This window comes from Phalacrocorax aristotelis, chromosome 1 (assembly GCF_949628215.1).
Source record: "Phalacrocorax aristotelis chromosome 1, bGulAri2.1, whole genome shotgun sequence".
NCBI classification, from domain to species: domain Eukaryota; kingdom Metazoa; phylum Chordata; class Aves; order Suliformes; family Phalacrocoracidae; genus Phalacrocorax; species Phalacrocorax aristotelis.
Window position 1 is genome coordinate 212,450,647 of NC_134276.1, and position 15,219 is coordinate 212,465,865.

Sequence of the window (15,219 nt, forward strand, 5' to 3'; positions counted from 1 at the left end):
AACTATCTAGTAACCTTACAGCCAGGCACACATGAATATCTTAGTCAAGCCTCTGAGCTGCGCTAATTATTTGTAATGCTAGCAGCAATTTCATATGCCAAACCTGAAGAACTCAGAAGTGTAAATGAAAGTCTATTGCTATTTAGGGAGAAAAATGCATTCAGTGAAACAAAATATTCACCTTCGGTCTACATGTAGGCATATGTTATACTTACATAGCTATAATACACAGAGTTCTCACATGCCTAAATGTGCAGAGATATACAAAGAAAGCAATATAGTTAAGGACAAATACTTTACATGTGTATGGAAAAAAATGCAGGAAGGAAAAACAACCCTTTCTTCCTGAAAAAATAGCAGTGCCAAAAATCAGTCCTTTAACGTGACTACAGAAAAGAAATCAGATTTTGGAAAAAGGGCAGGGCGACTCTCTTTTTAAATTTTTACTGCCTCTGGAGCAATGACGTAGCAAGAGCCCACCACTATCCTTTCTCCCCTTCTGTATCCTGAAAATTATTCCCACCTGGGGTGCAAAGAGAGGAAACAAAAGGAAGTAGAAAATTATATTTTTTCATGATCTAATCCTGGGAAAGTGACCGCTCAGGTTTCCATGTCTCTTGGCAATAATAATTTAAACAAGGACAGCAATCTTTTGTTATTTTTTGCACAGTTGGAATGCGCACTTCCAGACAACAGGCATTTAAACTGCAATTTAAGAAAAGAAGGAAGACAGTAATCGATAGGTATTCAGGAGTCCTCTCCTCTTAGGGCTGCTGCATAGCTCAACACAGTGTGCTTCAAAACAGACAGCCCAGATGCAAACCTCTTTGGAAATCCTGAAGGCAAGCAAGATCATCGGAAAAAAAACAAGCAAAGAGAACACAACTACTGTACCTTTACTTTGGGGAGGGTTCTGACTTCTGTCTCGGAGAACATTAATCTGGTAGACAGCTCCATAAGGCTCAAAAAGTTCTTTTAACTCTTTTTCCGACCATGAACGGGGAATCTGTCCAACAAACATCTTAATGGCATCTGGGTCTGGTTGGTCTGAATGATCCAAAGCTCCATTCATCTTGTTAGCTGTGCCGTTACTAGAAAGTGGAAAAGGAGATTAAAAAGAGAAGGCAAGTTAAGAGAGTACGCAGTTTTCATGTGCACTAGATGCAGAAGATGATGTCAATTGGCACAAAGCAGAAAAAAAAAAAAGTCAGTATTTAATTAATAGCATAAGTATTATGAACAAAAAACAATGCGATTACATTTCTCATTGAGTCTGGTTTTCTCTGCAGGCTGCTGCTTAATGGCATTATATAAGAAGAGAGCGGCACAATGCAAACCAGGACTTTTGCATTTTACAGCAGAGGATAGTTGCAAATAAGTGCAGATTTCTCTCCATGGCTGTTGTAAACAGAACTGCAGTGAATTCTCACTAAACTGGCTACTGGCAGAAATAAGGCAGTGCGTGTGTGTGTGTGTGTTTTGTAATAAAGTCACATGAAAGGAATATGAAACACTTGGCAATCTGTCAGATGACTAATGCAAGATGCCAGCGATGAATTTGCAGATTGTGTGAAGCATCCATGTGTGCATCAAATTAGTATGATATTGCCTAGAATGGAAAACACTCCAGCTATGCGGCTGGTTGCTGCCGATTAGTTGCCTACGCTCTTTAAAAAGGAAAAGTAGTCTGGAGAGCTCCAGTTTAAAGCACATTGTTTATTGCACCCTGGCATAAAAACCCAGCACAATTCAAAAAGAGAAGGCGGTGGCAGAATTGCCTACTTTGTGGTGAAAATTAAAATGCTGCTTCAAAAAGTTTTTCTCCCAGCAAAAGGACATTAAATTTTTGACTTTTTTCACACCCCATAAATTGTTACTCTATCTGATCTCCAGATGTACATGTAAGTTCAAAACAACCACACACTTTTGCAGGGTAATGGACTTAGTAACAAAAAATAATCGGCTCTGTGAGACAAATGACATATTATGGTCTAGGAAGAATTGTACTCTTGTCAGGAAAACAAATCATTTTAAATACTGAAAAAAGTGAAAATACAAAAAACCCTCATGCCATTATCGATAATTAAGTACAATAATTTCAGCTAATTACTTGGCTAGAGATTCCATAAGTGATGATAAGTTTTAGATGCTTCAGTTTCAAGAAAGAACACTAATGAGACGTGACTTTTAGAGCATTCCCCCCATCCTTCCACCGGGGAAAGGGGGGAAATGGCCTGTGTTCAGCAATGTCCAAAGTTGATCATCGCAGAATTCAGGCATTTCGGAGCCACCTGCCACTTTCAAAAAACTTGGCTTTAATTACAATTTCTCTGTTTGATGATTGTTCAGGAGAGAATGCCCACAGGAGGACTTGGAAGAGCTCAAAGTCTTTACAACAAGACCAAAATCATATTTTACAAGTGAAAAAAAATAAGAATGGCAAGAAAAAAACAACCCTGTGTAATTCCCCTGTCTCACAGCTATAACCTGTGCAAAGACAAATTATTTAGTTTCATGCGTTTCATCTCCTTGAAAGCATAATTCACCTGAACACATTAATATGCCCATATTAACTTTTGCACTTCCCCTGTTTACTGCAGGAAGGAGAAAGTTATATTAAAGGCACATTCTAAACCAACAAGAAGTTTGATCATCACTTGTGAAGTATCTTCAACGCGGATCGGCAGACAACGGGATTTATCACACTCATTTATTGAAGAAAATTCCTATTGATTCTAGCAGCAGTCTTGCCCGAGTAGGAGACTGAGAGATTTGGTCCAACCTTTTATATCACATTTCATGAACGAAAACCCTCTCTTGGCTTACACATGCTCTTCATTTTGAAGATGCTTTACAGGTCACAAGCACACCTGGAGAAATCACACGTTCTCCAGGCCTTAGAAACTGTAGTTCCCATACATCTGTGATCTTGAGTCAAACTAAACCAACCAACCAAAGAACTACCCCCTCAAAATCTCCAAGAAACAGAAAAACCCTGACGGACTCACTTGCGTGAGACTCCATGGGAACAACTTTAAAGACCTTCATACAGCAGCAGGCACCTACATGACATTTATACCTTCAGAACGTCACTCCGTTACTTCTTCCCAATTCCTCTCCCTTTTAGTAAAACCCAGTCTGTTAAACATCCTCCCTAGTAGGGGGGTGCAAAAAATCCCTGACCCAGAGCTTAAAATAATTAAGCAAAATGCTCACACACTATTTTGGACTTGAAAACCAGAAAAAAGTAGAAGCTTAGCTGTGCAGCCCCCAGCTTTGCCCTGGATTCAGTTAACTATTTTCTTTCAGAAATCGGCTTCACTTTTCACTTCATTTATTCTCTACGTTGTTTACATTAAAAAGTAAATTGCGTTCATTTTTAAATTATGCCCTTCATCTATTCCCTCTGTTGGATCCCTTCTTGAAGAAATCCATACACGATTGCTACTTCAGCCCAAAACTACAGCAAAGGTCATATTTAATAAAGAATAGCAAGTCTATTTCTTTGCTTTTTTGTTTACCCAAACCACCATTACCACCAAGAGCACCACAATTTCCACTGCTAATAAGCCAATTTTTGGGAAACCACAAAACCAAACACTTCTAACTGTTTTCTCAGGTTAATGACCCCATTAGCATCAAGTTCCTGCTTTGAGCTAAAGGTTCAGGCACAGGCCAAGGTTTCTTCTAATTCCACAAAATGCTTAAGCCCTTTCTCTACTTTGGTGGAACTGAAGTCAAATTACGTTGATCGTTTCCTTAAATGCTTTATTGGTTAAAGATGGGTAAAGGCTCTGACGTCAGGCATAGGCCACTGTACGCTGTAACGCAAACCTCTGGGGGACAGGTCTTGTCACTTGCTGCCTGATTTAACTTGGGCAGTTCATTAAAACTTCTCTGGACTAAATTCTACCACCCACTGACAGCTTTGCCAATCCACTAACTCCTGCAGGTTTAGGAAAAAACCAAGCATAACTTAGACTTTTCCTTATAATCCTTTTCCACCACAAGGTAGGGGTTTCACTGAGCTTCCAACATGTTGGGGGTTTGATGGGCAAGTTCGGTCCGCAGAGAGGGCACTCGTTTCTGCAAGCACAGCTGGGCTCCTTTCTAAATGGCATTTCCTTTGACTTCAGTGCAAACAAAGGCTCTCGAGCACCTCGGAGCAGGGATCCCACTCTCACTGTTGGGGTTTTGGGGAGCGCATGAGCACTGTTGCAGCAATGGCACTTGCAGTAGCATCCTCACCCAGCTCTGCCAGTAGCCAAGGACTACAGCCAAAGAAGACAAACTGAAAAAGTGAATAAATCAACAGAGAGATAACAATAGAAAGAAACCCCCAATTTTATAGATTCTATGGATCTGATCCCTGCAGTGTACTGGAAGGTTCCACTCAGGAGCACAACCATGCAGCACACCTGCCTGATGCCACCGAGTTTGTTGGGTCAATACAAAATATAGCCAAATATTCTTGATTCCTCACAAATAATCTCTGCTAAAGATGAATTCCCTTATCCTCTCCCAGCCTTCATCTTCACCCAATGGATGTCACTGCTCTGCACTACGACCTCGTAGTCACCAACAGCTGCAGGGTTTTTTGTTACCTCTCTTTGCCAACACAATGGTCTCAGAGGAAGTGGCTCCTTCCTTCCCCCATGAAATAACTTCCCCCCACCCCCCCAAGAAATAATAAGGCAAAAGAGAAACCACACGTGAAACTTTCCAATAGGAGGCAAAGCAATCCTTGTGAAAGCTTAGCACTATTTCTTGAAAGCATGAGCACACAGAGATAGCTGTGTCTAGGGGACACTAATGAGAATGGGATCCCTTGACAATTACTGTCAGTACCCAAATGATGTCATACATTAAAAAAAGAAAAAAAAATTAGATTATGTGGCTCACTGTCTCTACACTGCAGCAATCCTTCCCTCCGTGGCCAATTTAGCCCACTGGACTCGGGGGTGACCCAGCACATCATCTTCACTGACAAGGTGTCATCTGTATCGTAGAGAGCAGCCTGAGGGCAGAGATTAAGCCACTGAGTTTCTGGCTGCTTGTGGTTGCTGCCAGAGCATCCTCTCTCTCAATTTGTGCCAATTTTCCTTCTAATAACCTAACTACCATTCCATCATTTCAGCAAGTTGACAGGGCCACTCTTTGAGGAGCTAGAGATTGTTTTAATATCACTGCTGCTTAAGCAGGAGCACCGGAAAACCCTAGCAGACGCCTTCTCTGTCTCTCCCGTTCATATCTGTAATTACAGCAAGACTGCGAACAGCGAACGGACCACTAAGGACAGAGGCAGACTTCAGAAACGAAGCCTGGATCAAAATGGACTCTCTTAAATTCATCGCTGTCAAGAGCTTTGGCGTTAATCCACGTTCATTTCCATTAATCAACTAGGTGTCAGGGCAGGTGCTCAAAAACAGCTGTTAATGTGGACCAAACGTGTTTACATGAGACCCATTTTTCAAGTCTGTTTTTAACCCTGCCCAGAACCCTTCCCACCGTTCCATTTTGGTTAATTCATGTCTCAACCCTCACACTATTTTAGTGGTTTTACCCTTTTGTTGGAGATTTCCCTTTTTCACGTTCTATGGTGTAAGACGTCTGTAGAACGTTGAACTGTCTCTAAAAGCCAACATAACAAGAACATGATAACGAACTGGTTCCAAGTGTAAAGACTACTAAATCCATCCCAGCACAGAGGCATTTACAGGCATGAGGGTTTTGCAGTTATAAATATTTACATCCGAGCTGCGAGTCACTGCCAGGGTATCACACGAGCTGACAAAAGGGACAACACCCATTTGAAGGACTCCAACTGCTGCCAAGAGAGACAAACAAGCATCACCTTACCGTACTAGAAAGATCCTAATTGCTGGTTTTACGAGCAAATTTTATCTGGAAGGACCCAAAAGGGCTTTATAAACTCATTGTTTAGAGAGGAATGACTTCATCGTAAGGTGACAGACGGCAGCTGTTTAATGACATGGAGCATTATCGCACAACAATTTCAGCCAGGAAGGGTAGAACAATACCATACCCAATTGAAAACTGCAGGGGGTTGCGATTTATAGACACAGAATGTAATTACCTAAATTGGATTTTGGCCAACAAAATAAGAGACAGAACCTCTGACAAACAAAAAAAGATGTTCCATATTTTTAAGCCATAAGTGACCAGGTCTCTGTGTTTTTTTGGGGGAAAAAAAGTAATCTCCAGAAGCTTTCTGGCCCATCAGCATTTTCACAGCGCAGTTGCTCAAAAGCAGCTCAAGGGAAAGATGATGTTTCAAAAACCATTAGCTGCTCCTGCTGCAGTGTCTTGTACAGTTTTTGGCAGAACTATTAAACACTACTAATACCAATAATAATTATTAAGTAACACATACCCATAACAGCAGTTGCTAAATGAACCTGACACCATGCCCAACGAACAAAGCAGCACAGGGCAGGACGTTTGGTCCCATGCATGCAGTAGTGTCTACAAAATAATTTCCTTCAGGCTTCCCTGCACACATCGGCGGGGCTGACAAGTGCGTAGCTACAAAACTTGCAAAGCTGCCATTCTGCTACACTTGAAGGCCAACTGCAATTGCAGGAGGGATACCGAAACTCTGAGCTCGCAGAACATTCTCCCTTACTCCATCTTACAGACCCATAAGGGTTTTAACAAAGAGCCGAGCAATTCTTCGTCCGTCCAGCAGAGAGCAACCGCACTTGCACGCACACCCACATTGACTACATGAACAATTCTGATGGCTTTTAATACCTGACATCCAATGCTCAGATTTTATTCTTCTCAGTAGCTAATAATACTCAAGTGCTCGTGTAAGCACTGAATGGTACATACAAAACTTTTTCTTGTGTTACCTCCACATTGGCAGGAATTAGCTGTAAAAGCATAATGATTCTTAAGACAATGGATTCCTTTTTACTGCCCTGATAATATAAAATTCACAGTCATTTTTCTGGTGAAATCAGTGGTTAGCTGTAGCTCAGCTTTGCTAAGTCTCTCCATATATTAGATCATACAAGCCTGGGCAAACTGTTGTTACTATAGGGGATACTTGTTTTCTGATTAATTCCAAATTTAGTACATGTGATCACTTTAATGCTTTAAATGCAAATTTTAGGTAAGGTAAGGAGGTAGCATCCTGTCACGGAGGAAAAGATTTGAAAATCTGGGGAAAAAAACTTTTCCTACCTTGAAAAATGTTTTGATGGGGAATAAATTTGGGCTGGGCGAAGAAGCAGCAGAGGGAAGTTGCCGTTCAAGCAGGTAGGTCAGACTGCATGGTACTAAGGGCACTATGAATCGGGAAAAGTACTGAATAAACTACAAACTAGAGAAACATCAGAAGAGCACACCTGAGATACAACACGTTATTTTTCAGGGGTAGAGATGCAGATTCCTCATTAGTATCACAGGAAGAAATCAAGGATACAAAAGGAAATCGTAATAAGAGCTACATTAAAATGCAATTACCTTTTCTGCTCGTGGCGCACACTGGAGCACATACACTCCTCTGCGCTAAGGCTTTCTCATTCCCTAAAATTAGCCCCCAGAGTTTTGCTCACCAAAGCAAATGAGAGGGTTTGTCCCTACCTGGCTGCAACCTCCCACTCACCTCCAGAGGCCGGTGGCTCTTCAGGTTCTCAGCACCTGCTGTTGCACTACCTCCATTCCAAACCGGTTTGATTTAAAGCTGGGGTTCCAACCTAAACACTGGATACCCCTTGTATACATGTTTACAACTACCAAATGGTGTTATTTTAATTTCCTTCTTTTGGTAATGCTTCCTAGAACTGCAGAGTCAAGCAACAGTAACTTTGCAAAAGCTTTGTCCATCTACTACTCCACACCTTCAAAAAAACCCTTACATTCAAATACATCTTAAAAAATGTCCAATGTGTTTTAGACTAAGAGCAAACTCTTACCACTGGTATATGGGCCTACTTTTTATCAAGCCAATTATTTTTTAGAACATGCAGTAGCGCTCAACGATGTGTATGTGCTGTATCCAGACATGAGTGACTCATACCAGTTAAAGTATATGTAAACAAGAGAATGAGTAAGTGCAGAAGTGAAGGCAAACGGGGAGAAGAGGTTTGGTTTTTTTAAGGTCCTTGGTTTTGGAAATCAATTAAATACCATTGCTAGTTCATCCAATAGTGGAAGCAAAAATTAAACACACCAGCTGTACAGGTCTGAACTGGGTAGCATCTTCTTGTTTGTGCTGATAAAACTTATAATGGCCTATTTTAATTATCTTTAAGGATTTTCCTATGATGGCCTATAGATTTTATGAAACTGAAACTAACAGAAGCTCAACAGCCAGTGACAGACACCTGCCCTTTAACGGCTAAAGAAAAACAAACCCAACCCGCCCCAACCCTTACTGTCTTGAGTTTGTTTCCCCTCTTGTTCAAGTATGGATGAGGATCACAAATTTCCAGGGATACATGATACGAATGACTCAAGTAAATGCTTGGAGATCTAAACTAAGGGGCTATGTGTTAACCCCTAGCCTTGCTCTTCCAGGCTGTCCTGTAGGCTTTGGGAACTAATTAGATCAAGGCTAGATGAGGTCTGCCAAGCAATAATGTTCTGCAACATAAAGCTCAGCTTAGGCAACCCCCCAATAAGTCATTTTTGCTTTCTGGGCAGAATTTGTTCTGTATGTTAAATCCTCAAACAAGATTGGGTCTGTCTTCTTCGGGTGTGAGGTAGGTACATTTCTAACTCTATGTAGCAGGGGAAAGGTACCACAAGAATTAAGATGTGTCCAATAAATACCTAAGTCATGAATTTTAAATATCTGCTTTCTGTTGGCCAACTCCCAGATGGGCGGGCACCTGCACGTCTGGTTTTGACCTGGAGAGCTCAGCATTAACAAAGGCTTCAACTATATCATTTTTCTGTCTCTATACTAGTCTCTGTAACGGCAGGAAGGGGACCCTGGCAGATCACCACAACTGTGATGCTCACAAGCAACAACTGCAACTTACTCTTCCACTCTTCTTACACTCCTCACCAACTTTTTCCTTCGTAATCCCTTCGGGGCAGAGGCTGCCCTTTTGTGTAAGTGTCTGTGCTGTGTCTAAAAGGGGCTCAAATTGCAAAGGGGTTCTCTCTGCATTACTGTAAGCTGGACAGTAATATGAGAGAGCACTCATGTGCTTGCACAATTATATTATAGTTTTGGAGCACCAATTGATATAATTTTTCACGTGAAGGTGAGTCTGAAGTAGCTGACTGCTCAGTATTAATGGTGTGGATTATTAATGCCTTGCTTTGCTGATTACACATATTTGCAATGAAGCATGCTTCTTTCTGTGTGGCAGGAAACATTTATAGGTATTACTTAAAAAAAAAAAGTATTTGATTACACCCAAATGCTTATATATTTGTGACATGTCAACAACCGAATTAGAATAGTAGCAGGCTTTTAAAATGCAGGACACGTAGGACCATCTGTTTTCTTGTCAGCAGCCTCAGTCTCTCTCTCTACATTCCAAACACTGCTCCAAACTTACAAAGTTGTTACTCGATTCCCTTCTTCCTTTGCCCCTCCCAAAAACTTAAAAGGCAGTAAAAAAGGCTAAAAATTTTTTTTTTTACTTTATAATTAATGATGTGACTATTCCAGGAAGTTTTATGTCCAGGCTGGCAGTTATCTGCAGGTTCTTACGAGGTTTGTAAGGACTTACCTAGTTTATAGCAAACTGTGTCCTGGAGTTGGGGCTGGGGGGATGGAGGGCATGGGAAAGGTGTCCTCCAAACATTTGTTCTGAAACACAGCCATGTCTGTGTGCTGAAGTCAACCAATTATTGCAAGGAGCAATTTACAGTCCAGCATATTTCAGGACTGGCAGCCACGTGTGTACACACGTGCTCGGACCCACTCCCAGCTGAGCTCCACAAAGCGCAGGGGGCTGTCTTCATAGGACCCAAAAGCGTATGTCCAAAGAGAGAGAGGCCAATGGCTCGTGCCTAACACGGCTGCCTTACCTAAATACCTTCCTTAAAAAGGGAATGGAAGATCACAGGGCTGTTCGTATTAAGGGCACAGTCAGTTTTGGTTAGCTGTGCTTCTTTATGTGAGATCTCAAACAGATAACTAAAGCAAGCTGTGACATTCCATTTTCTTACTTAAAACAAAATATCCTATCAAGCTCACCCATGCCCCCCCTTTACAAATCTGAATATAAGAAAAGATTATTGTCCAAAGTGTGATGCAATTGTAATTTTAACAAGTTGAGCATCGTTACAGCAAAATCCCCCTCAGCTGATTTTTTTAAAACTATTTCTTCATTTTTTTGACACCACATCTGGCATATAGAATACAGATGATCATTTGTTTATATATCTGTCTAAATGCCTTTTCCAAACACAGCCAGATGGAGCCTTTCAAAATCAAATTAATTTCAGATTAATTCACTCTGGACCCACTCCAGTTTCATGACTCTATGCTTTGAGGCACCATCTAAATTGATTTAGAGTCACGAACTTAGAGAGCTCAAGTCCTTAGGTATATAAAAAAAAAGATCCTTCTTGCATACAGAAAGAGTCAGCAAATCAAAAGATTCCATGATCGTAAGTTTTGGCTGCTTAAAAAAACCCCAAACCAACCTAAAAATGCATCAGTCTATACGGTGCCAAAATCATATATATAAATAACTTCATATTTCCTCCCAGAAAAAAATCACACTAGAATTTACATCTCCAATGCCTCCCTAGCTGAGTCCAATAAAATTTATTGCTCTAATTAAAAAGCAAAGTAAAAAAAAAAAAGTGTTGTTCTAAACCTTGCAATAAGCAGCAGTCATAGAAAGATAGGAGACAGGTAATAAAGTCTCCATTGCAATGGATTTATCTAAGGAACTATAAACAAATGGAGCCTGCAAACACTGTGGGCTTGCATACTGTCAATCCCCTATGGATGCCTTTATTATCTCACTTGTTTCAATTGCAATTTGGGTTTCCATGGAGATGTAACAGTCAACTCTGGAAAATTATAAGATAAATGTCAGGCAGTGATAACAGTGTTAGTGAAGCTTCATTGACAAGCAGAACTATGCTTCAAATAATAGGCATGTTTCTATTAGCATATGTATAACCTGTCCAGAAAAAAGAAAGAAAAAAGATCCCAACAACAGGGAAAGACAATATTAAAAAATTAAAATGAAATTGTGTATATAGAAGATACGAGGCGCACAACGAAATGTTGCACCTACGTGAAACGATGAATTCCTAACAGACAGCGAGATGTGGGTTCGAAATGTAATTGCCTGATTCCTCTTGAAATTTTTGCACTCAGCTATCACGCTGAAAAAGCACTTTGCTGACACGCGCAGACACACTTTTGCATGGTGTGACTCTTGTTTCCTTACAACGTGAGGCTGGAAGGATCTGCTTCACAAGGCACTTCAAAGCATGCTATTTTATAATGCGCAAATACAGCTGCAGTGAGCTGTTAGAAAGATGCAGACCTCAGTGGAAACACTAATAGCGTATACACAAACACAGCACACGCTACGAGAGCTCTCGGGCATCGTATGTGCTCAGATTAGAGCGGCCAGTCCACCGCATCTTGATACATGATGGGTTTAACATGATACTGCAGGGACAACCACTGTGGGCACCTCAGACTACAGCATGGTGTGGTCTTGACCTGCTTCTGTGCTAGCAAACCCTTAGGAAGCAGGGAGAAGCTGTCAGTCATCTGCGAAGGACTGCAGCCAACTTTTTACTTTCCACATGTAGACAGGTTTTGGTGAACTGGAGGCCAAAGAGGTGACAAAGCTGGTTTCTGCGGCACAGAGGAAAATGCAGACCATCATCCTTTAATCCAGTGAATCAAGCATTCTGTTTGGGCAGGGTGGACTTCCACCAGCGGCGGGGGAAGGGGAGGGAGTTTGGCTGTTCCAATACTTGAGATTTCATTTTGGCAATCTATCAGAAGCCAGAAGGAGTAGGGCAGACGTGGGGCAATCCCACCCCAGAGGACTACAGGGCCATTTTTGCAGCTGGATAAAATGGGCTAAGATATTCAGTCCCTCTTCATTAGGTGGTATTGCCTCCGGCTGGAGAACAAAGCAGTGCTAGAGGTTGTTCCTATCTCTTCTCACCCCAGTATTTGGCCTTGGGAATTTTAGTCCCTTGCTTGCCTTTGTAACTCTCTCAGGTAGAGTCAATCCTCCTGTACAGTGTCTTGGAAAACAGGGTTCTGGTATTAGCCGGGTGTTAGAGAGGCTACAGATAAAATAATGAAACTGAAAATCAGGATCAGGCTTGGTTTAGTGGCAGAGGAGAGCAAAATCTTAAACATACCAACAAACAAAGATGAAAATCTTTATCCCTCCCAAGGCTTGAGGGTAAAGTATGTGGGCAGGCAAAACTATGGGAATTGTGCGAAAGCTCTCAAATATTACTGGGATGAATAATCTTAGGAAATAGTAGCCCAACTGAATGTCTGCACGCAGGGCAGAAGACAAGCTGACTTTGCCATTTAAATGGGCGTGGGGCTGGGGGCAGAGGTTTTTTTGCTCTTTTTCCACTTCTGTCCCCAGAACACCTCTCTTCCTCCTATTTAGTATAGGAGAACATGAATGTCGTCTGGGAAATACTTCCCAGTTCTTCGGACAGGAGTCATCTTTGTCCAGCCAGGTTTTTGGGTGCAGAAAAGGGGGTTGGAAAAGTGCCCGGTCTTTCTGTAGAGCAGACCTCAGCTCTGATCAGATTGCTGGACAACAGCAAAATCAATAGAGGGGTGTTTATCTTTTTCAAGTTGTGTTACAGACAAGCTTAAAAACAATCCAAAAGTTTCCCTTTTCTAAATCTTTTCTAACTACTCCTCAATATAACATACTAGAAAACTCTCAGTACATCATTAGATTGCTACTAAAATGTCAATAGTTAGAAAGTAATTTTCCCCAGTGACTTTCAACATACTTATAACTCATGCGAGTACTTTTACGGGGAGGGGGGGAAAACCCCCCCAAACCTTAATATTACTGGTAGTTGACTCTATGTTACAGCACAAGTACTCCTACCAGCTTTATGGAAGACAATAACGGGGTAAGCTGGAGCTGCTTCAACTTCAGCTGGGCAAGTCTTACACGCTACTGCTAGCGTCAAATGGTGCCAGAACCAGGTCCCGCCAGATGTACCACTGTCAACACATGTCACGGCGATACGTAGGTTACAGAAGAGAAACTGGCTGCGAAGCCAGAACGCTAAGTGCCCTTTAATGAAGCACCACTACATGCGCTAGATGGAGAGCGCTGCCCTGTACGCGTGGCGAAACGGGCCACGCGGTCTCCGTTTCACACGTGTTGAAACCTCTAAATCCCATTGCAATGCGTCTGCTCAGCACTTCAAAGAAGGATTCACTTCCCTTTGTATTTTGGGTTACCAAGAGTTATACTTCTACATGTGAAGAGAGAGCGGTTATATAAGAGGCTAAGTAGCGCCTGCACACAAATAGTCAACAACAAATCTGAGCCTTTAATGTAAACCCTCATTATAGTACAAGATTTTATTTAGTTTCTTATTTTTACCCTAATATTGCAAGTTATTTTGCTCTGCTGGCTACACTGTTCTTTTGAGGCTCACAAGAAAACAAAAAACTACACATAATTAGGAAAGGAGCAGCTCCCGCTTTAAAAGCATCATTCAAAGAAACAAAAAACCCTCAGAAAAACTGGTTTAAGTTTTCCTAATAAACATACCATGAAAAATCCCAACAAAAGCACACCTTAACACACACTTCCCAAGTCGTATGGTAGTCATTTATGGGGACTCTTCACCTCAAAGACAGACCTCCATCTTCTAGTTGGAAGTTTCCAGGGCGCTCTGCGCAGATGCAGCATTGGGAAACAGCAGAGCACTTGAACTCGTCCAATCGAGAGGAAAATACATCTTGAAAAGTTGCCGAAACCCACGTTTTTAAGGTCACAGTAAATATTGCAGCAGGAGAAATTTAAAAGGATGAGATAACTTCTTGATTGTACATTTTGGACAAAAGCTTATCCTAGATGGTTATTTTTTGCTGTGGAGGTTTTATTCACAAGTGAAAATGAACCCAGGTCTTGGGGACTTGCTGGCACTTTTTCCAGAAGAAATGGGAAAGGAGGAGATGGGAAAAAAAAGAAATACTATCTGCATCCCTTTGACCACCCCACGACGTACAAAGCCCCTGAACTTCAATAGCCTCATGCAACAGAAAAGGTAGTTAAACACTTGTGGATGTATTTTTAAGCTCCCTGTAATGTACTCAACCTGCAGAAACTTGGCCAGCTCAGGTTTGGCTGGCTGTCAGCAGCAGTGTGAAACACAGTGTGATTTATAGAAATCTCTGTCATCACACCACAGGGTTAATTCCTTTCCTCCTTCTTTCTCTTTCCCTCCTCCCCCTGAAAGTGAAAAACTCTTATTTGTGATGACAAGTCTTTGGAAAGCTGGAGGATTAGTAACAACATGTGGCTCCCTAAGATCTCTCGCCCTCTTCCAACTGTTTTTCCATACAACCCCTCTCCGTACGGTCATCGGCACCTTTGCTCAGCGGATGGAAAAAGGGAAGAAACCTGCCCGACGGCGGGTGGAGGAACCTGGATGCTGCCGATGGGAGAATATAGACTTGAAACTCACAGGTCTCAGTTCCTTGATAGAGGAAACAGAGGGGAATCCAAGCATCAAATATGGACTTTTAATAGTCTGAACATTTATTTTAATGATTTACAGGCTGAACCTGCTGGGCTTGTCACTGTAAGTAAGAGATATGGAGAAGAAACACGAAGCCTGAATTTTCATTCTGACTGCCACCGCCAGAGCGCTGCGGACGTGTGCTCATTTTGGCTTAATGCAGGGAGGGACATTTGTACCTCATGGCCATGCAATCACTCACGATAGAAAGCGACCCACTGGGCAGCGGGTCAGCTATGAACACCAAACATGGAGCTTTACTTGAGCAATTTCAACTTCATTGAGAGGGGTATTACTTTCAGATTTTTTTAAGGCACATCAGTTTTCTTGCTATAACTAACCTTGAGAGAAGAAGAAATCTGATAGAAAAACAAAACTGGGGAGTGTCTCTAAGGGTAAATAGCAGAGGACTATGCAACAAAGAGACCCATTTCTCAGCCACACTCTACCATAAGTCTTTTCCCTTTGCTGTGCTTGTCTTTCTCACCTTTGAATCTGTACGTTCTG

At 41.7% G+C, this 15,219-nt stretch overlaps 1 protein-coding gene across 12 annotated transcripts in view; it reads right to left on the minus strand.

Moving 5' to 3' along the window:
• CELF2 (CUGBP Elav-like family member 2) overlaps positions 1–15,219 on the minus strand; it is a 370,728-nt gene that overhangs the window by 127,900 nt on the left and 227,609 nt on the right. For all 12 annotated transcript variants that reach the window (XM_075081629.1, XM_075081628.1, XM_075081636.1 and 9 more), the window contains one exon: positions 895–1,091. In XM_075081629.1, coding sequence (XP_074937730.1) covers positions 895–1,091 — 197 coding nt within the window. The remainder of the gene's footprint in view (positions 1–894; positions 1,092–15,219) is intronic.